The sequence below is a fragment of the Dermacentor variabilis genome, chromosome 11, assembly GCF_050947875.1.
Source record: "Dermacentor variabilis isolate Ectoservices chromosome 11, ASM5094787v1, whole genome shotgun sequence".
Taxonomy (NCBI): Eukaryota; Metazoa; Arthropoda; class Arachnida; order Ixodida; family Ixodidae; genus Dermacentor; species Dermacentor variabilis.
Genome location: NC_134578.1, coordinates 26,576,563 through 26,596,986, shown reverse-complemented (window position 1 = coordinate 26,596,986; position 20,424 = coordinate 26,576,563). Strand labels below are relative to the sequence as shown.

The following is a 20,424-nucleotide window of genomic DNA, read 5'->3' as shown; positions in this document are numbered from 1 at the left end:
ACATGTTATGTAGGATGTGTAGATTGGAGAATTTTCCTGTCTGCAGTGTTCGCCAGCCGACGGTTTCGTGTTGTGTTAAAGACGGGTGGGGTGGTGCATATATTATCCTTTTGCCTCTGTGATGGTTTAGTATTTCCGTGTTCGTCGGTTCCACCGTCATAGTGGTATCCGGGTCCATTGACTGCCCCACTCGGTATGTAAGCTCGCGAGCTAGACTGATGAACAGGACTATCACAAAAGACTACGCGCAAGTTACCATTGCGCTTGCTCCGAAGACATTTACTCACAATTAGTATACAGAAGATACCACTCACGCAAACATGTCGAAAAGCATTGCAGCTGCTCTGGAAGTGAGAAAGAAAATTGTGCCGATGCAACGAACATCTTGGAACCTGTGCGAAGCGAAGCTTTTCTGAAGCGTTCAATCAAACGCTATAAACTCGCCCATTTCGTTCCTGCGTCTTTGGCATAAAGGAAGCTAACGCACGCGCATGCGCCCACGTACAATCGTGCTACGCAATTGGACACAAGAGGTGACCATATCGTAGCGCTAGTTGGCCGCGGGACGGTAGAAGTATCCGTCCAGTTGAGGCCTAATGGTTAGAGCACCCGGCTTCAGCTCTGGGGGACCGAAGTACGATTCCACCATCAAACACTTAGCTGACTTTCTTTTTTAGTGTGAGCGCGGTCTCCGAGACTTTCGCGCGCCAGCAGAAAGCAGTTGCCATGTGAAATTTCGGAGGCCATCGTATGCTCAATTCGCAAAGGCAGCAGCAGCACCCAGCAGCCGCGCTCAGCAAATTCTGGGAAGGCTCGCAAAGACAGCTTCGCTTTAAATGTTCCAGGAGCGCGGTAACCTCTTACAGTTCGTTTCTTCTGCACAGGAACATTCGGAACTTAGCTGTAGGTATAGATGCGAGCAATACGGGAGTGTGGCTAAGTGGAGGGGCAGGTAAGGAGACGTGCAGCGATATCTTTGGAAAAGTCGACTCGCATTTATCGGCTCTATTATTCCGTTCAGCGGCAAGTATGAACGGATACGCCTTGCGAAAGCATGTCCTTTATTTCGTCATCCAATGACAACCGTTCAGTGACGTGCAAAGACGTATGCCGAGACTTGGTGCTCCACAAGTGAGGCTGGTGCCAGGGCATGACGAGCGATGCAGTTAACTTGTTTCGTGAGTCCACTAGTGGCCTGCGGGTCTCACCGTCGCAGACAGGCGAAAGCACCCTACGAGCTCACCACCGTTGATGACGTTTGCTCTTATGAGTACAGCGCGGCCCTGAAAGCAAATATTAAGTAAATAGTTGTGAACTAGTGAATTAGTGAACTGGCGAACTAGCAACAAATTATCATTTGGTAAAGTTTCGGAAAGCGGCCACTTTTAGCAACGTCGCTCTCGTTGAGACACTTTTCTTCAATCATTTTCAAATCTTAACCAAGCAGTCTGAAAGCCATTTGCGCGTACTCCCGCTGTTTCTCTTTAAACCTAGTCAGTGCAACGCAGCCACTTCAAACGCTTTAAAGTCGTTGCATTGCCAGTCCTTTCATAATACGTGATAACACGACCTCCGCGACCGGGCGACGCACGTACCTGGCACGTTGAGAGCATCTCGACTCTGTCCCACATAATTTATTTGCTCCTTTTCTTGCTTTCTGTCCTTTTTGCCATGTTGAATTCAAGCGTCGCCAAGGTTCGTTGTAATGCATATTTGTGCGAGTGTACTTGCAAGTTCCCAGCCTGCTAAGGCATTGTAAAAGATCGCACTATCTATAAATAAATAAACAAAAATCAGAGGCCTTGATCAGAGCTACGAACGACCAATTCCATTCAGCGCGCTCGTAATGACGACTCGGTCCACATAGCCTCATAACGCAGTTGGCACTCTTTGGGAACTTCACCGAGTTTGCGGTACGTATGTTCGCTTGTCTTCGGCTAACCTCCTGCACGCCAAACGCCACTCAGTGGGTACTCCATGGTCTAATGGGTGTAGAGCATGGAGCTGCTGTGTCGAGGAAACCGGGCTCGAAACAAACCACCGGACAAACTTGGGGTCACTGGGTGCACGCATCGGTCACATGCCCGCTCTTCAATGAACCTCTCTGACGTCAACATGGGTCGCTCGGTATGCGTCGGTCTGGATATGCGCCGGCCTTCAGGGACAGGAAGAAAATATAGTTCTTTAAGAGATGAAAGATATTTTTTGCTGAAATTAAATTTTAAATACGCAGGTCCGCGCGTCATGGAACACATCGTCAAATGTGGCGCATAAATGGCTGAATAAGAAGTATTGGATGACGTTTGAGTCCTAAGCACCTACGAAGAATGGCTAAATCAAATCAGATCAATTTATTCGGACATGAACATGTCTGAACGTGAACATGAAAAGTGCATGCATCCGCGCTCTCAAATAATTTACATACATAACTATCAACTCTCCAGAGATTTTAAGTACGCGTTGCGTTGTTTTATACAGACTGATCTTTTTTATAAGCTGCAGAGACTATCTTTAAACCGGCACTCAATGAATTATTCAGACAGAGTCCTTCACACGCATGCTGCTTTATCTCTGCTTCACCTTCCCTCTCAACGGAGTATAAGGCTAAATGTCTATTACCTCACGTCGACCTTTCTGCGTTTCCTCAATAAATTCGCGTCTCTCTCTCTCTCTCTCTCTCTCTCTCTCTCTCTCTCTCTCTCTCTCTCTCTCTCTCTCTCTCTCTCTCACTCTCACTCTCGCTCTCTCTCTGTGGGTTGAATACGTTTTAATAAATATCCCAGGCAGGTTGTCTGTAGTAATTTATTGACATTGAAGCGTAAAATGTGTGAAGGCTCATCATTTCCAGCATTTCGAGTTCGTTCGCTGTCTATAGACACAATATAGTGCGCTCATTTTTCTATGCATTTACACATAAAATTTGAGCAATACGTTTTACACGTCTTCGACACCTTCTTTGTAAATTTATGTAAGGGCAGTCCGGACCTCGTTCTTTCTCGTTTGAGTTTACCTTGAGGGTAGTCCAGGCAGTTTGAGTCAGCTTATAATGGAGGTGGCCCATGAACAGGCCCGGCGGTACAGGGCACTCGTTACTCCATGCGCTGGCGACCTGCACCTCTATTTCGTTTCGGGCGTAGCACAAATCGTACGAGCTGAAGTAGACAGAGCAATTAAACAAATTGTCAGGAACGCTAAAGTCGCTCTCTGCAACTTCTTTAAACAAGTGCGCGCTCTGTATACTGTAATGGACCCGTATTAGCGACCGACCGACCGACCGACTGACTGACTGACTCATCACTCGCTCACTCGCTCGCTCGCTCAATCACTCACTCACTTACTCACTCATTCAAAAAACGAAAGAGGGGTAGTGGCCGTCATGCCTCCTCCTTTCCCGGTATAGACGTATAGACAACGAAAGCTGGCACAAGCCCGGCAGAGTGTTGTTGTAACTAGTAGGCGAGGAGGAGATAGAGAGGAGGGGAAACTATTTGCTGCACATTCGTAGTTTGAGACGCTTGTGGCGAAGGTGCTGCGGTAAGGAGGTATAGAGATAAACGGAAAGAACTGAATGAGAAACGGAGGGAAGGAAAAAGGAACTGCGCCCAGGAACAAGTATGGTCTTTGGTAGCTGCAGATGTGTGAGGAGGTTAGGCCGCTCCCATGGCAGCCATTTTCCACGTAGCGTCCAAATACGCCTATTAGGTGGATACCTATAGGTGGATATACCTATTAGGGTGGTTGGGGACAAACACCCTTTGTCAAGCGTTGAGGACCCATAATTACCGAGCACCTAGCCGGGAGTGCGCTTGTGCCTATTTTACCTGTGCTGCTTGTGAGGTCATGCGTATTTACAGCGTCTGTACTGGACTAATGCATATTTTGTCTATAAAACATAGCAACATCCGTTTCTCAGAAAACCAAACAGTCAAGCTAACCCGTTTTGAGAACTTTCTCCAGCTGGAGACAGTCCAGGCATGCGTATTACAATGAAATCCGTCAAGTAAAATGACGTACATAGCTAGAGGCAGTTCACCCACGAACTTCAACAAGGAAAACTTTGGTTTTCGTTTGTTTAGCCAATGAACAACCTTTGCTCGCCAAATAAATGTGTTTAAAGTACCAAACTACTCAACTGATTTAGAGTTGCTGCATAGCGTTCCTTCAGGCCACCCTTAAGCACACATTGTCGCCTTACCATGATCCGACTTTGTCGATGCAGGGAATGTGGGGACCATCGGCGATGGTCATGATCACATCAAGGCGCGGATCGTCCCGAAGCCTCTGCGTAAACTCGACGGTGTAGTTCACAAACATGACCTTGTCCACCGTGGCGTTCGTGATCACCACATCGGCCACGTATACCATCTCGCTGTCTGGAAGAGTGCGACTATAAGACGCGTCGCAATCACCAGCAAGACATACTTCGTTACTCTCGCTAGCCCTCTCATCGCGCCTATCATGGTCAAAGAGCATGCCCGATACTAAGACACCTTTAGTCTTACCACTTCTCGCCACCTCCCTCATACTGAGTGGTGCATAAAGCGGGGGGGCAGGTTCGTTCACTCTTCTACCTAGACCGCTGGCTGATTTTGTCTCACATGTCACACAACGTTTCTGTTATTACGCTTGAGAACGTTGCTTGCTTGTTTTCTTTACAGCATCAGTGTGCGTCGTCCGAGCCAATGTCATTTAAACAAATGCTGATATTGGTGCCGAGGAATGGTGCCGCAATCTCTGACACCTATGGTAATCGCGCGTTTCACCATACAGGCGACAGGTGGCACTACCCTTTCGTTGCAGTGAAATCGGCATCTTTTGAATGGCGTCACCGGAGACAACGACGCACACCTCCTCTTCATTTCGAACAAAACCGGCATTTAACGCTCTCAGACCTGGTGTGAAACGGAACCCATTGCAAAATGAGGAAAATTCGTGCAGAATGTTCAGAAATTTGCGCATTATGTGTGAAATATAAACGAAATTTAACTAGTGCTTGAGTAGCGCAAGTGGTACTTGACGTTCCTATTTAGGCAACAGGGAATAGATATCTCTCGTGCGTCGCTATGGATTACTGCGGCTGCTATTAAGCACTCGAAACTTAGTTTTTCATGCCCGTCGTCCTTTCAGTTCATAATTATTCTTAAACTGTCGCCCCGATGCCGTCGTCATCGTTATTGTGTGTTGGAGCGTATAACTGTTTAGCTCCCTTGAATTGTGCACTGAGAGCCAAAAATATTGTGCACTGAGCTAGGGACGCCAGCTTTTGCTGAGCACGAGGTCGCGAGATCAAAACCCGACCACGACGGCCGGGATCTCTCTTGTCCGCATTTCCTTTCTTTAACGCTGCGAGCCCGGTACTTCCCAGCGCGGCGTTTTCAAGAAAGTAAACGCAAGCAAGGCAAATGACGATTATTGTTGTGTGGCAGATATGCACCCCAAAAGGGTGGGGTGTACCTTTGTCTAGTCGTGTACTCCCTGGGCCTCCTAGACTGATAAGTTAAGCGTATTGATGATTTACTGCTTTTCGATCACAAGATCATCTGAGATGCGCAGATCTTTTTTTCTTTTTTTTTTGCTAAAGGCCATTAAAAGCTCAGAGCTAGGTTCACAGCCTACATCGTCGGTCACTCCCTTTAATTTCGCTGCTGTCGCTAAAAGGAAGCTTCAAGTCGTCTGCTCCTATCTAAATACACGGAAACTGAGAAATCATTTTCCTCGGCCACTCCTGCGCACTTTCGATTATGTTTGTTGCATTTAACGGAAGTTGAACTCTCGTCACTACATCAAATTTATTTTTTCATTTATGCCATCGTTCTCTCAGAAATATCTTAGAACTTTCCGTAATTACAGAAAACTGAAGTATCAAGGTTGCAACTATGTAAGTAAGCAATAAATACAACATCAGATTTCTATAAAGAACAACTAATGATACATCTAAGTTGCACAGCACTGGTGTGTTATATTTTGATTTGAAATATGCCCGTAATTTATTCCTAATGTTCAAAGGAATAATTCAATGAAGAACGTAAAAGCTGGCTTGAGCAACCTTGGCGGTTAAATCGTATAGCATCTACTTTGCACATACCGCAGCAATAAACATAAAGTGTACAAATATATATGAAACATCAGGTGACGGCGAAAATTTGTCTTGAGTGTCCATATAATTGGCAAGAAAAGAAATATTTACGCACATTATGGACACCGGAATCCGAGCTCATACCATTGCTGCAATGCACACTGGGAAGGTGGAAGCGCTTAGCACTGCACTATGGCAGCTTTGGCACTTGCTACTTTGCGTCGGTATTCGCTACCCGCTCAGATTCTGTGTTGTCTGTACATACATTTCGAAGGCCATGATAGGCAACAGTGCAATTGACCAGGACAACGTTATGTGCATCTCAAAGAACCTGTTCTTCACAAGGGCCTCTGCTAATGACCTCAAGTACCCTGTATTGCGATAGCTAACTTAATTCTGGACTTCTGTGTCTCCAAATTTGATCCATTCACTTAATCCTCGGTAGTAATTTTCTAATTTAGCGTTCTGGCTTTATTACGATCTTGGTCTCCCTTTTCCTCACAGTGAAAGACAGTCGTCATTCATCTTAGAATCACAAAAACCAGCAGTAAGCACTATAGTCGTGCATGCCATGACGTTGTAATTGTGACACCTCCTATGACTTCTTCAGGAGCTCGCATCTTTTCTTTCAGCGCTTGTTACTCAAACAGGCGGTACAGGCTTTCATACATGTTTTAAAAGAAGCGCCTGGAACATAGCTCCCCTTGATGTGATGCACCCCCATAAATTGGAAGTAACTGCGGCTTACCAAGACAGAAATTAACGGATGGCGATTGGGTCCACCCATGACACAAAATTAGGAGAGCCAAAATGCAGAGTCCTGCGACGCACATTTGCTTCGCCGCTAATATAACCCCGCAGTTACTGCCTTTTTTTGCCTTTGCAATAGAATGCTTTGACGCATGTGCAACAGCCATAAAAATGATGAATGCAGCCTCTTCGTCTTTATATAGCAATGCCGCCATCTACGCGGTTCTGAGTGAATGCCGGCCAATGTGTTCGTTTCAGCACGCATTTGCTGCCAGCTGGCCCCATCTGACGACAGAAGTTGGAAATGGCTCGCGTAGTAGCGCTTGAACTCGCAAGAGGCGCGCGTGCGTGCAATGGAGGAAAAGGTCATGAAAGTTGGACACCAAGTGCATGTTAAGTCAAAGTGTAAATCGACAACCAGGAGTCATAAAAAAGAAAGTGAGAGAAACAGAGACGGTAAAATGGATACAATGGATGGATACCAAATGGACCAACGAGACTTACAAAAACAACAAGAGACATATATAGAGGGAAGATCTGTTTGATAGCGCAAAGGGCACTGCCTTGCTAGTTGATGCCCGAGCTTGCTCCCTGAGTACAAAAACTTACCGGAGCAAATATGCTCCACCGGATGAGGCATGACCGGGCTGCAAAAAGTCCGTAAGCGACTCGGAACATTGTAATAGATTACCATAATATTAAACCAGCGAGACTCAGAGGGAATGTCCACCTTCCACGAGGGTTAGAATTCAAAGAAGATGGAAGGATTAACTGGTCAGCAGTCCAGATAAGCAAGAGACGTTTAAAGCATTGATATAAAACAAGCAGGGAAGAGAATGATAGAACTTAGTCATTGGAAGCGTAAGTAGTGGTACAATATAGCGGCAAATGTTTTAAATACGAAACATAACATTGAGATCAGATAGGCAGAACGCTAGATGGCGATAGATGCAGTAAAACCTGATTAAGGCAAGCAGGCTAGGTGACTTTTGTCTTCTCCCCACTTCAGAGGAGATGACTATAAACATCATCACCGTCACTAGGCAATAATTCAATCATGTACAGCGAGTGCTGGAACCAGGTGGTGGTTTGGGGGTGCAGATGGTGGTAGTGATCACGATGATGATGATGATGATGATGAGGAGGAGGAGGAGGAGGAGGAGGAGGAGGAGGAGGAGGAGGAGGGGGAGGAGGAGGAGGGTTCCGTTACGGGCAGTGGTACCTGCCCACTCTGACGAATCGGCCAAAAGTCTTGTTGCTTTCGTAAGTGAACTGAAGAAGGAATTTTAAAATTACAGCAATAGTATTACACAAATCATTCTGACCAGGAGAAGTTCCGCTCCTTGGTATACAGACTGCTAGTTTGCAGGACGCACCGATGCCTCCGCACTTCGTTCCCAGCAGCGTTTTGTTGTCGCCTCGGAAAGATGGGGAAAGGGGCGCACACGCCTGATCTCGTTTCTATAACCACATAGTTGCTCTGTGACGTGGCGTACGCGCAAATAATCTCGATATTCTATGTACCTCTAGGAATGAAATGTGGTAAGGTTGACAATTATTTATTCGCTCTGCGTTTGCGGTCCAAAATGTAGAGCACCCGGACACAGCACTGGGAAACCCTTGTTGAGATCGCACCACCCAATGTATTTTAACTTTTTTTTATTGGAAACGCCCCAAGCCAGGATACAAAGCAACCTAACTACATACCTACCACGAAGTTTTTGGTAAGAGGCAAAATTTACTCCAACACTGCACTGCAGTTCAACCCGATGCCGTGAAATAGGTGTACGGCATGGTGTGGCATGCTTTCAGAATGTATTCTTTTTAGTGCTCAACTGCAGCCACCTACACATTATTGCTGTGTCACCATCGTTGCAGGCGCCAATCTTGCGGCAGTCTTATCAAGGTGACTCCACTTTGCAATTTTCCGGCGCCTTGATAATCCTCATGCTGTCGTACCGTCGTCGATTGCGATTCGCTCAAGCTCCGTTCCCTTGCCGTCACAATTTATTCTTATTACAAGGTCGTTCTTTCTTTTTTTTACACTCGGGTACTCGCTGCCTGAATCACGCGTACTTTCGTTGGTTTTCTATTCGAGTAATACCGATTGATTAAGCAAGCCCCTGAAGCATTCTTTAGCGCGAGATGAATCCGTAAGCACCGGTGTTTAGGCTTTAGTACCTCAACAGTCACAAAATATTGCGTTGCGCATGTTTCCTGACCTTAAATATCCAGTAATGGGCCATGTCAACGCTTAACTGTAAGATTCCCATCCTTTCAAAACACTTACCTTGACTATTCTTGCCTCCAACATGCATGTTCTTCTTTTCTTTTTTTTACACTTGTTCACCCTTCTCGCGATGCCCACTTGTCTGATTTGCGAGTCAACCACGTCGCAACAGAGTTTCATTGCTTTCGTTCTGCCTAGATGAAACTTTTATTGTCGGGATGTTTGGCACATTTGCCAAGTTGCATCCGTTCTCCTCCCTTGAAGAACCTCCACGACATATGCACAGTATATTGTCTAGCCAGGTTGTGAATATCCTAAAAAAACTTGCGAACTGAAACTTCAGTGCTTGGCAAATCTCATAAACATTTTTGAATGCCCATAACGTTCAAAAAAAATAACTAGGCTTGATTTCCATTGTTTCGGGTACTTATACATGTTTTTTTTTTGTTTATTAACATGTAAGCACTGTGGAGTTACACACAACCTAAGCCAGTACATGCGTACATTACATTGTTTCAAGTTTACATAAATCGTAGTATGAAAATGATAATAACGACGTACATATAACACGAAATAGAGATACGCAACTGCCATGTTAGCGGCACGCCAACGTTACGAAATATGCACGTTCAAAGTGATTCAGCGAAGTTCAGTACTGGAGGACAGTAACGAAAAGTACCTAATTCGAACATAACAGTTCGTATTGGAAAGTAAACAAAAAAAACCATCTCATTCGGGTTTCTGATTGTATGGACAAAGGTACCAACACGAAACGTAACATTCGCTAGTTGGTTGTCCAACACAAAAGATCATGAGATAAGTGGTTAGAAAATATAAAGTGCTTTGTTTTTCAAGTTTGCCGGTACCTCTGATAAGGGGGAGCTTTGACGTTTGCAAAAGCTGGCTTTTCAATATGCTCAAAAGGGCCATTTAGGCCGAAATAAGTATTTGTCTCTAATTCAAAATTTTACGGGCTAGCAGTTTTCTAGTATACATAACAATGTTATGTAATAGCAATCACTCTAATTTCTAGACAGTTTTATCGATGATTCACTCTCATTAGACTTCTTTGATCAATCAATTTATTCTTACCCATTATCGTCAGCGGGCTTACCGTATTGTAAGGATTAGCTTTATTTAAGTTCACTTAGACAAAGAAATAATGAGAAAGCATTATATTACATTTTCCTAATTATTGGTGCGTGACAGGTGCAAATGTTGAGTTCAGTTTTCTACCAGCCAGACAACTGCGAATGCTGCTAAAACACACGTGAACGTATCTTCTGTGGCATATGAAGCACTCGTTTACTATCAGAGAGACCATCATTTTTTGTTGAAGATGAGATTATGCTGGTGAGCGCATGATGTTAGGCCTGAGCTTCAACAATTCGCCTTTCGATAAGAAGACTTTGTGACAGGCAGACGATATTCGCTGTGAAGAAAATGACAATCATAAAACGAGTGGTGCTTTACTCGGGACGCTTCACAGCGGTATGCCGTACTTGCGAGCAGCTGGCGCTCTCTGACACTGACGTAAGTGGCAATTTGATCACAAGTTGCTCGATTCGGGCTCTCACCCTTGGTTGTTACGCGAGAAAATTATCTTATGTATAGCATACAACATGCAGTAGTGACAAAAGTGGTCCGAGCTCATTCCCAAGGCATCTACCAAAATCTCAGCGAAAACAGAGAAATGGTGAGAATCCACAATGCGTGTAACGTTGGAAGCGCCGTGGCCGATGACCCCGACGTAGTTGGTATGTAGACAGGAAAAGACACGCAGCCAGTTACGTTGCCACCATCCTCGAACATGTACTTGAAGATTTTGTTCGCGTTCTGAAATGCGGAAAGACAAACCATGCATCAGCGCATGAATGTTCTTGCAGGCAGGCATTTTTGTTAGCCTCTAGTCTTTGATCACCTGGGCACTTTCATGTCCGAATAAAACCTGAATTAAATTGAAGCCAGGCTTCACACCCTACTTGACCCCCTTAGAGACCCGCGTCTCCCATTCCATGCCTTCCCTTTCCGTAAATATCGGTTGCTAGAAATCAGGCGAGGGCCCCCAAAATTGAGCAGGCAAGACCCACCGTGCATTATATTCGAAATGCGCTCGTCATTGAAAAACAGGTCAGGACTTTCATAACGGCTTACAAGGCCTAATCGCATCGCTTCTGGATACACTCAAGTGCGTCCTTTGTAGTTTAACTTAAAAGTAGCATTCAGTAAATGCAGCAACTCACTCCTGAAGTCAGATACTTGTTCTTCATAAGGTCCAACGTCATGTTAACAAAATACTTCCCAGGAGGAATGGGACACGTGTTGCCCCATGCCTTCGTCAGCTGCATCTCCATGGTAGAATTACCATCGCAGAGATGGTACAGACTGCGAATTATAAGATAAAAGATTAACGCCCGAGTGGTTACGGACAAAACAGTAAGAATTTTATGCATTTTATGTCAGAGCACAAGGACACTACTCTGGGCTCCAAAAACTTGACCACTGACCAGCTGTAATTCTTTAGCATGTGTAGAAACCTCGTCATGCGGGATATGTTAAGGTGATTGTTATCACGAATATTTCCTGCCCTTGATGTGCCTTTGCATACGGTCGGTTAAAAAAGCAGTCTTCACGGCATTGCCATGGCAGCCCACAATGGCTGCCATAACCATGAGTGACAATAATAAGAATGTAACCTATGTGGATAGGCAAAGCCCTGGGTAGAGTTAGGCACATACTCTTATTGAGGTCATCGCTGCTGTCACCAAGACAGCCAGTCAAGTTTTTGGAGGTCCTTAGGAACCAAATCAAACTGCACGAAATCATATTTATTCTTCTAATGTATCTAACAACCACACAACGCTGCTAGAGAGAGTAAATTCGATACCGGATGTTTGTCGCCTTTTTTATGTAGAGGTGCTACTTTCGAAACTTGGCGCTCACCTTGTGAAAGACCACTAGAAAGCGAGTCGTTATCTTGCTTTCCAGCGGTCTTTCACCAGAAGAGTTTAGTGTCGAATGTATCCTCTCTAGATAAAGAAAGTGGCAAACATCGGATATTGAAATATTGACTGATAGTTATGACAATTTCCTGTTGTAAGGTACTGGAACGGATAATCTACAAAAATCTTACTGCATTCTTGGATGCTAACTTGATTTTGTCACCGGTGCATTATTGCTTAAGACGTGGTTTTCCCACTATTACAAAGCTAGTTGAGGTACTTCACGAGTTTGCGTTAGCTATGGATAAAATTTAAAATCAAACTATGAGGTTTTACGTGCCAAAACCACGATATGGCTATACGCCACACTGTAGTGAGGGCTTACGTTGCAAGTAAAAATCAAAGTCGGCGACATTTAAATTGATTTTTCCATGGTATTTCATAAGCTACCATACCCCAAATTACTTCTTAAATTATTATAAATTTTAAAAATTGTATAATTTTTATGGGATTCAGTCCTACTTAAAATCTAGTACCAATGTGTCATTTTGAAGCAAGTCTCTTCAGACCTACTTGAAGATGTTTCCCCAAGGTTCTGTACATTCTGTGCGTTGTTGTTTCTACTATACGTAAACGGCATTGTTGATGGATGTAACGTCGAAATTAGGCCTTAAGCGGACGTCTGTGTATTATATTCAGTTATTAACTCAACTGATGATCCGCTTCAGATGAACAGAGGACTTCATGAGCTGTTTGAGTGATTGAACATATGGTAATTGTTAGTAATACTTAAGAAAAGTGTTGTCATGTCTTTAGTAAACGACCGCGAGTCCTCTTATTTTACTACGTAATAAATGGGAACCTGTTATCTCGCGTCATGAATTCCTGATACATCGGTCTTCGTATTTGCAATAACTTACGCTGGAATGATGCCAAACCGATAACAGTAGCCGAGCAATTTGTAAACTACATTACTTGAAACGTTCCCTTCGCAATTCTTCCTGAAAAACAAAGCTTACTGCATGACTGCATGCAAGGTTACCCATTCCCATTACCCATTCTTTACCTTACCCCCATTCTTACCTTACCCATTCTTGATTACTCTAATATTTTTGGGACGACTTTTCTTAGGTTAACATTAATAGGTTAGAAACAGGTCAAAATGAAGCGGTGAGAATTGTTCTTAATTCCTATGGTCAGTATCAGTTTCGGGGTTGGTGGCAAAAGCTCGTCTAAAGCACACCGCCGAAACGAATAGGATTGTACAATGCCGCTTCATCTATAAAATTATTTTTAAAAATCATTTAGACCGTGGCACATATAACTACGGGCATAGTTAAGCAGGGGATATTATTAGAGTAGAACATATGCCTTCTATAGTTTCAGTTCAGCCGAAAAACAACGTGTTTGGGCATTCTTTCTTTCCACGAACGATACTGTATTGGAATGTGACTTAGATTCACACGCAATGTAAACAGGAGACAGAAAATTTCCAAACACTCATTGGTGGCTGATGTCTTTTGCACCCTTTCGTTTCTTTTTCCTTTAATAAGCTGCGCTTTCCTTGTGATTCCTCCCGAACTTTTCTGACCGTGGAGGCAGCTGTTCTTTTGACAGATAGATCTCACGCAGGGCAAAGCTTCCAATCTTTATTACCCTTACAAGTGTCTCGGCTGCTGGCCTTGTTTTCTACTTGATTACGCAGTGAGAAAACAAATAATGCCTAAATATTCACATTACAACAAATAAAGGTCACACAAATAAAGCAAACCTCTCTATGATTACTTTCCAAGCCTTAGCGGCTTCTCTCGTCTGTTTGGTTGTTCTTCGGCCGAGTAAAGTGCAGTGAACTATGGAACTATCTCTAGGATTGGCCCCCCGACGAACTTGACCGCAGTATCATAGCAAAGGGGGCCAGTGCCCGAGACAGTGAAATGCGCGCTCCGTAGGTCACGAGGTGGGGGTCTCTGCAGATTGATATCTTAACAAGCAGGCAGGTAAACGCTATACTACAAAACGGTAGGAATAATATAATCAGTTGTATGACATTTCATTAACCGCTTAACCACGAAAGCTTCGTTTCTCAGATTTGAACATGTGGGTTCGACCTGCGTAATTTTTTTTCTCAACAATATGAGTCTCCGTTTGAGAGACTGGTGTTATATACGATACTCATCCTTTGTTGCTTACACTGCAATAACTCCCGCTGGTGCAATCAGCATTGAAAAAAAAACAAGTAATAACTGTATATGATATTTAAGACTTAGTAATAAGAAATTTGTCGCGCTAGTTCTTACCAAGAACCGACGTCTTCGACACAAGGAATCAGGGATTCCAGTCCCTCCTCCGTCATGGCCACTTCAAGTGTCGGGTATGTTTTCAATGACACAATAACGTCGATGTGAAATGACACATTCAGCATGTTGCTTCCGGGCTGGCTGGTAGCAGTGACGTTGAATACGGTCACGTTATGGCTTTCTGTGAGAGAGAAGTCGTAGCATACATCCGAGACATACTTTATTACTGCAATGAAAGAAAATGTATCTAATACGGATGCCAAACGGACATCTTGTTCCTCCGCCCTGACAGGAGACGATTAAAGTAAAGCCTCGCATTGATGTCCTTGCGCCATTCTTGCGCTATGTATACCAGTTTGTATGTATCCCACCAACACGCCCAAACTTCTTCCCTGCTGGTTAAACCTTCTGCCGCCCTCGACTCCTTCGTGCCTTGTTATCCAGACCACTCCTGCAGCCTTTCTGGTGTCTGCGCACTGTGTTTCAGAGCTACTTGGGGATCGGATCACCGTCGAAAATTCTGCATGGTTGCTTAAATAGTGATAAAATTACGCATTTTGGGACATGCGCAAGCATAGTTTCTGTGGCTTTCGGTATCACTGAGTGTTCAGCCAATTGCGGCTAAGTTATTGGATCGTTTGTTCAAAGAAACGTATTTTTTCTTTGTCGAAGCTACGGCTGATGCCGAAGCGTCAACTGCTGAGTCCGTGTAAAGTCACGCATGATCTAGGCTTTCGCTGAGAAAATTGTATATTTTTTTCTTGTTTGCGAATCTTCTCTAGATTGACGAAGAGTTTGGGTACGAATCCGCTGGCTACTTCATTATTATTTTCAAATTCTGGTGTGTTTGACCAGACGTGACGCACACTGTCGCACTGATCTGCCTGCCAGGCCTGTGCTTAAAAGTTCGATTTCTTTCCTGCTGATCTGTACCTTGATTAGTTCTTCAATCGCGTTGTACTTCGTCGCTAGTGAATAGGTTCTACCAATGTCAGTTTGATGACTTTAAAATTGCATCGTGGCTCTGCTAATTACTAAGCATACAGTGTACCGCATATCGCATCCAAGCGTGTACCTGTGCGATGTTCTGCACCGGCTCCAACATTTCGGTTTCCCGAAAAAAGAAAACTCAGTTGTTAGCATGCGTGAAAATTTTCAGAAGTCAATTAACGAACCTTCAAACGCCGCAACGACTTTCCGATGCAATGTCGAATTAACATTTATGTATTTACAGAGACCACTGAAGCCTGCAGAAATTTCCATGAACGGTACGCCAGAAACGGTTCCACCGACCACCTCGACTTCCACCCGCTCCATTAAAGACGACAGCAACGAACACGGAAATAATAGGGCCAATGGAGAACACCGAACAGGCGTTTTCACCTGCCTCCGTTTTTCCTCGTCGCTGTTACATCTTTCGCTGTTTTCTGTCATGCGAATACGTACCAACTCGCTGGAAAACGCGCATCGCTCCCCCCATTGTTCGTTTCAGTTTTTTCTTATTACCCGCTTTATAAAAAGTTACCCTGCCCTCTTTGCTGCTGAGCATACCACGTTGACGTTGAGACCGTTCGCACAAACATATGTGGTGAACTGAAATTCAACTAAATTTTACGCTGAAAAGAAATGATTATGAATCAGCACAGAAATTATTTGCAGAGGATATGCAGACTGCAATTATTTATGAAGCGCGCACTCCTTTCAACGGAACGCATTTATATCCGTAAACATGCTGAAAGAAGTATTTCCTGTATACCGCTTCAAGAGTGTGTCATCCGCGGGTTCCTCCTGTGGCCATGACAATGAGGACACGCGCCAACTGCTCTTCGAGTGCCTCCGACACTGCACGCCCACGGTGACTGCAGGCTACAGCGAAAACTTTGCGGAGCCGGTCCCCATCGACCTTGTCACTAACCAAGCTTTTCAACGCAATATCAGTGAAAGCAGCCCAACGTAAAGCACTGAACACGGTTAAACATTTTTTTGTGGACACAAGTATAATTAACATGCAGTGCAGGTCACAGGCGTCTGTCTTGCGCGTAATTTTACAGAATGTACAATAGAATTTGTGAAAGTGTTTTGTGACTGTGCCCGTAGAACGGAGTAGCATACTGTGTAAGCACATCCCGCTTTCAGCATTTTGTTTTGCATGTGTGTGCCCATGTTGTCTCATATGTATATCATACTCACCTCCATCCGTTCTGTGAGTTGACGAAATCTCTTTCTTTTGCTTTCATTTAAATCGATATAGAAGACGGAACCACTAACTTGTTTGCCCAAAAAGCGACAGTTACTGCCACAAATTTCACGGAGTGGTCCAACGACATCTGTGAATGTCGCAGTTGGTTGGTTTGAAACCAATGCGGTTTCTTGACAGGAAGCTTGGTAAGGCGGGGAACACAAGCGGCGTGGACCGAAGCGCAGGCCCCAAAACTTGGTGAGCTCCTCGAGTATCGTGGAGGAAATGAGCACTCTGGAACTCAGCGCTTCAGAAGCACACGGTTGTTTTCCAGCGTACGCGGTACTCACGCGCTCCAGTTTTATGTATTCGCGGAAATGAACTGATTTTCATATGAAAGGAGCGAAATGCCTGCCGAAAATCACCCACCAAGTACGAAGAAGGGGAGTTAACCGAGGGGCCCGATTTTTTTTATTAGTCATATCATAAGTAGCCAACAAACACTGACACCAAGGGCGACATAGGGGAAATTACTTGTGCTTAATAAATTAAACAAAGAAACGATAAATTAATAGAAATGAAAGTGGACGAAAAAACAACTTGCCCCAGGTGGGCGACGATCCCACAACCTTCTCATTTCGCGTGCGATGCCCTACCAATTGAGCTACCGCGGCGCCGTTTCCCCGTCCACTTTCTTGGGTATTTATGTTTTTTCTAGTAGAACCCTGGGGAGTGTTAGCCAGTGCCACCACTCACAGACCTTGGCGGCGGATGTAGAACATCCTTTTAGAACGTCCGTCGGCACCTCGACGGCGAGCGCTTCCTCGAGCGAGTTCCCGACGGCGTTCACGAAACGCCGCCTGTTCCTCGGCCGAACACACGACGTGTGGTCCGCTCCCTCTGCCATTCCTTCAACGCAGCCTGCACTTCAGCAGAACGAACCAAACGCGGCTTCCACATCTGACTGCCGAGTCTGTACTGGCGGCAAACGGTGGGCCCGAGGCCAGCGAACACGCGATCACACCCTTTCTCTCCTCCGGAAGGAGGGGATGCTTGTGATTGGCTCGCGCTTTGCGCTGCGTCTACTTCATACTTATAAAACCCCCGCCTCAAGAGGTGCGCATTATGAATCGACAGGGGATGAATAGGTTAGCGCGGGGGCTTCGTAACCCGGAGGTTGGGTGGTTCGAATGCGCAGCCCGACAAGCAATCTTTAGTTTTTCGCGGCTGGGGTTTTATTCGTATGGCAACGCCGGCGCTGAGACGAGTAAGGCAAATATACAAGCTCCACTTAAAAAGCTGTTGCAGTCCGACAGCTGCATGGCTTACCATCGCGTTCTCAGCAGTAACGCAGCGTCGCGTTAAGCAACTACGCAGTAAGCAGCTACGTTGCTGTTGCAATACCCCGCAACGTGTACGCTGGCAGCAGGTCCAACTTTAATGAGAGCATCTCCCATAGGTCGATATTTGCCGAAAGTCGAAACTGCCATTGGTATTTTGATTTTTTCGATAAAATTCAGTTCACATCCAGAGCTCTCCCGTTTTGCATATTTGCATATCCCGCACGGGGTGGAGGTTCCATATTTTTGCACTTTCATAACACGAGTGTATCATCTTCGGAGTCTGTAATTAACTCTCTGGCCAGGACCTCGACAGGAACTCATGTAACACACTTAGGGTGCCCCGAAACAATGGAAAAATTCCGCTCCCCTGCATAGCTCAAATACACGAAACAGTTTCTAGCCACTTTACAGTACATTCAAAGAGACACGTTCACGTGATATCTCGCTCTGGTGTACTACAATGCGTGAATTTAACGGTAGCAACGCCTTGATTCAACTATCCTCTACTATATCAAGCATGCGAAGAGATCCTCATTAGCGAAATAAAGGCCTAAATGCAGGCATATAAATTGCGGGTGTGAAATGACATAGCAAGTGCACATAAGATGGTTTGTAGGCAAAAATATAAAGAAACCCCATGGCTTGTTCGTTTATACTCTCTTCCTATGTCGCTTCTTCATGAGTGACACCTTTCATTTAATATGTATGCGCTTGTCTCCAAGTACGAGCGCAGGCTTCCATAAAGGTACTTGACAAACCAACATCTGTGTTAGCGCTCGCAAAATAGGAACACCTAAATTCGACATATGACTGGATATGCCCCTTTAAATTTATTCAAATTAATTCCCAATGTTTATGTATTTATATTTACTGTATATACAAGAGTGCCGTTTGCGAACGAGGTATCATAGCATAAGAACTTTTTCAGGTAAGCTTATGCAAAACAGTTATGTGAGTAAATTGGTAGGGACATGAGCGCCTAGGAAATAGAACAGCGTCGTGAAAATATCAATATAAAAGCTCAAATTCCAGAGATAATTACCCGCAGGGAACTAACACATCGCTTTGTACGCTCACGGAAATCACCATATTCAAAATAAAGAATATTACGCATACAAAATCTGATAAAAACATAGCATGTGATTTTGTTAAAGTTATGTAGATAAAGGTACCCTCAAACCGAAAGTGATTTAATTCTAGGTGGCTACTCTAAAATTTGTTGTTGGCCGATATTGGACCGATATGCTGGTAAAATGTTCGTCAGTATTTCATCATGAACGGTAGAGAAAAGACGAGGAATGCGGGGGATGGAAATTCAAGACGATGAGCAACACGTGAACAAGGTGAATGCAGGAGCGGCCTTCTTCAAGGCCTTGAAGAAGACAAGTACACTTGTCGAAACGTTGGCTCCTGCATTCACCTTGTTCACGTGTTGCTCATCGTCTTGAACGGTAAACATTTCAAAGTCATATGGAACTACGATGCGCCATTTGTTTGCCATTGATTGTAGGTACTATAATATTATTGTTACTCTGCTCTAACTTGGTGACGTATTTGTCAAGGCTAGACAACGAAAACGTGATGAGAAGTGAATTTTTTCATATGCGACTCACCTGGACAAACAGTTAGCATGGGCACCTGGAGATCAGATGCCGAGGTCGTCCGTGAGGCAGCAAGAAGGCTACATATCAGTGCTAGCAACATCACGGTACAAGGCCTTTTCCTCGAATCGTTAAAATATCCCTACAAAAGAACAGAAAGTTCGCTTCACCCAAAGATTTTTTTGGTATCCAGCACTGCCACGCTCCGCTACGTCGCCAACGTATTGTAGGGAAATGGGTCGCGACTGCGAAATTCCTCGACGAGGACCTGATGTTCCTCTCACTGCGCATGCGCGTACAGGTGCTTCCATGCACCCCGCGATTCAGTGAGTGTTTCCACCGCTTCCGATGACTCACGAGCTCGCACATGCCAGCGCGGATGGTATAGGCAAGCTATTCGGCTGGCCTGAAGCACAAAACAGGATGCCAGCCAACGCCACAGCTGCTTTTGCGCCAGCAAGGTCTTCGCTGTGAGATCTTTTTGTTTTGCAAATTGTCGTTCTCGCAGCTGTATATCATGGCGACAAGTAATGAGAGTAGAGAAATTGAGTTCGTGGCTTAGACGCAATGAGAAAAGAATTCCGTTGGTCTGTGCGCACATTCGTGTTTAGAGAGTCATACAGATCGAATAGCAAGTCGGGAATCCAGGCCACAGGCAGAAGTCATCAAAACATCGACAGCCGTAGGCACTTAGATACCATTCCTGTGTTCCAAGTCGTTTCCAACTCTCCAATTGACCTGGATCTCAAGGCGGCTACGGGAAACCGCTCTATCCCTTTCCATTAATTCGGCACTTCCTTCCGTAACTCTCAGAGTTCTGTGGCCTGCGGACGTACACCCACAGCACCCATTTGTGGATGTTGTCAAGCTTGTTGGTTCGCAGTGGACTTAGAATCGCTTAAAGAGCGCGAACGAACAAAAGGACGTAAGTAGGGACAAAGGTGTCATCATCAGCCTCATAAGTAGTCTATATGGCAGCCACTACAAAACGAAGCCTTCTTTCAAA

At 44.8% G+C, this 20,424-nt stretch overlaps 2 protein-coding genes across 3 annotated transcripts; both read right to left on the bottom strand.

The window, feature by feature from the left end:
• Positions 1-936: 936 nt before the first annotated feature.
• Positions 937-8,005, bottom strand: LOC142564227 (uncharacterized). Its single transcript, XM_075675148.1, has 4 exons — positions 6,825-8,005; positions 4,196-4,373; positions 3,011-3,152; positions 937-1,283 (listed from the first exon to the last, which is right to left on the bottom strand). Exons 1-4 carry the CDS (start codon positions 7,039-7,041, stop codon positions 1,188-1,190), a joined length of 633 nt encoding a protein of 210 aa, XP_075531263.1. The 5' UTR covers positions 7,042-8,005; the 3' UTR covers positions 937-1,187.
• A 2,504-nt stretch (positions 8,006-10,509) lies between these two features.
• On the bottom strand, positions 10,510-19,743 carry LOC142564228 (uncharacterized). Of its 2 annotated transcripts, none has more exons than XM_075675149.1 (4): positions 19,431-19,743; positions 14,296-14,476; positions 11,300-11,441; positions 10,510-10,892 (listed from the first exon to the last, which is right to left on the bottom strand). In XM_075675149.1, the coding sequence occupies exons 1-4, from the start codon at positions 19,519-19,521 to the stop codon at positions 10,722-10,724; spliced, it is 585 nt and encodes a 194-aa protein (XP_075531264.1). In that variant the 5' UTR covers positions 19,522-19,743; the 3' UTR covers positions 10,510-10,721. The 2 variants fall into 2 exon arrangements, with proteins under 2 accessions (XP_075531264.1, XP_075531265.1); XM_075675150.1 differs by lacking the exon at positions 19,431-19,743 and adding an exon at positions 17,235-17,406.
• Between the last annotated feature and the right edge of the window lie 681 nt (positions 19,744-20,424).

Excerpts from the sequence above, each read along its gene's own strand:
- LOC142564227 (XM_075675148.1), bottom strand. The coding sequence starts at position 7,041 with ATGGCGGCATTGCTATATAAAGACGAAGAGGCTGCATTCATCATTTTT. Across the intron at positions 4,374-6,824 it reads ATCCGTTAATTTCTGTCTTG|ACAGCGAGATGGTATACGTG; the intron begins GTAAGCCGCAGT and ends GCACTCTTCCAG. Across the intron at positions 3,153-4,195 it reads ATCGACAAAGTCGGATCATG|CTCGTACGATTTGTGCTACG; the intron begins GTAAGGCGACAA and ends TGTCTACTTCAG.
- LOC142564228 (XM_075675149.1), bottom strand. The coding sequence starts at position 19,521 with ATGTTGCTAGCACTGATATGTAGCCTTCTTGCTGCCTCACGGACGACC. Across the intron at positions 11,442-14,295 it reads GTCGAAGACGTCGGTTCTTG|TCTGTACCATCTCTGCGATG; the intron begins GTAAGAACTAGC and ends TATAATTCGCAG. Across the intron at positions 10,893-11,299 it reads ACAAGTATCTGACTTCAGGA|AACGCGAACAAAATCTTCAA; the intron begins GTGAGTTGCTGC and ends TCCGCATTTCAG.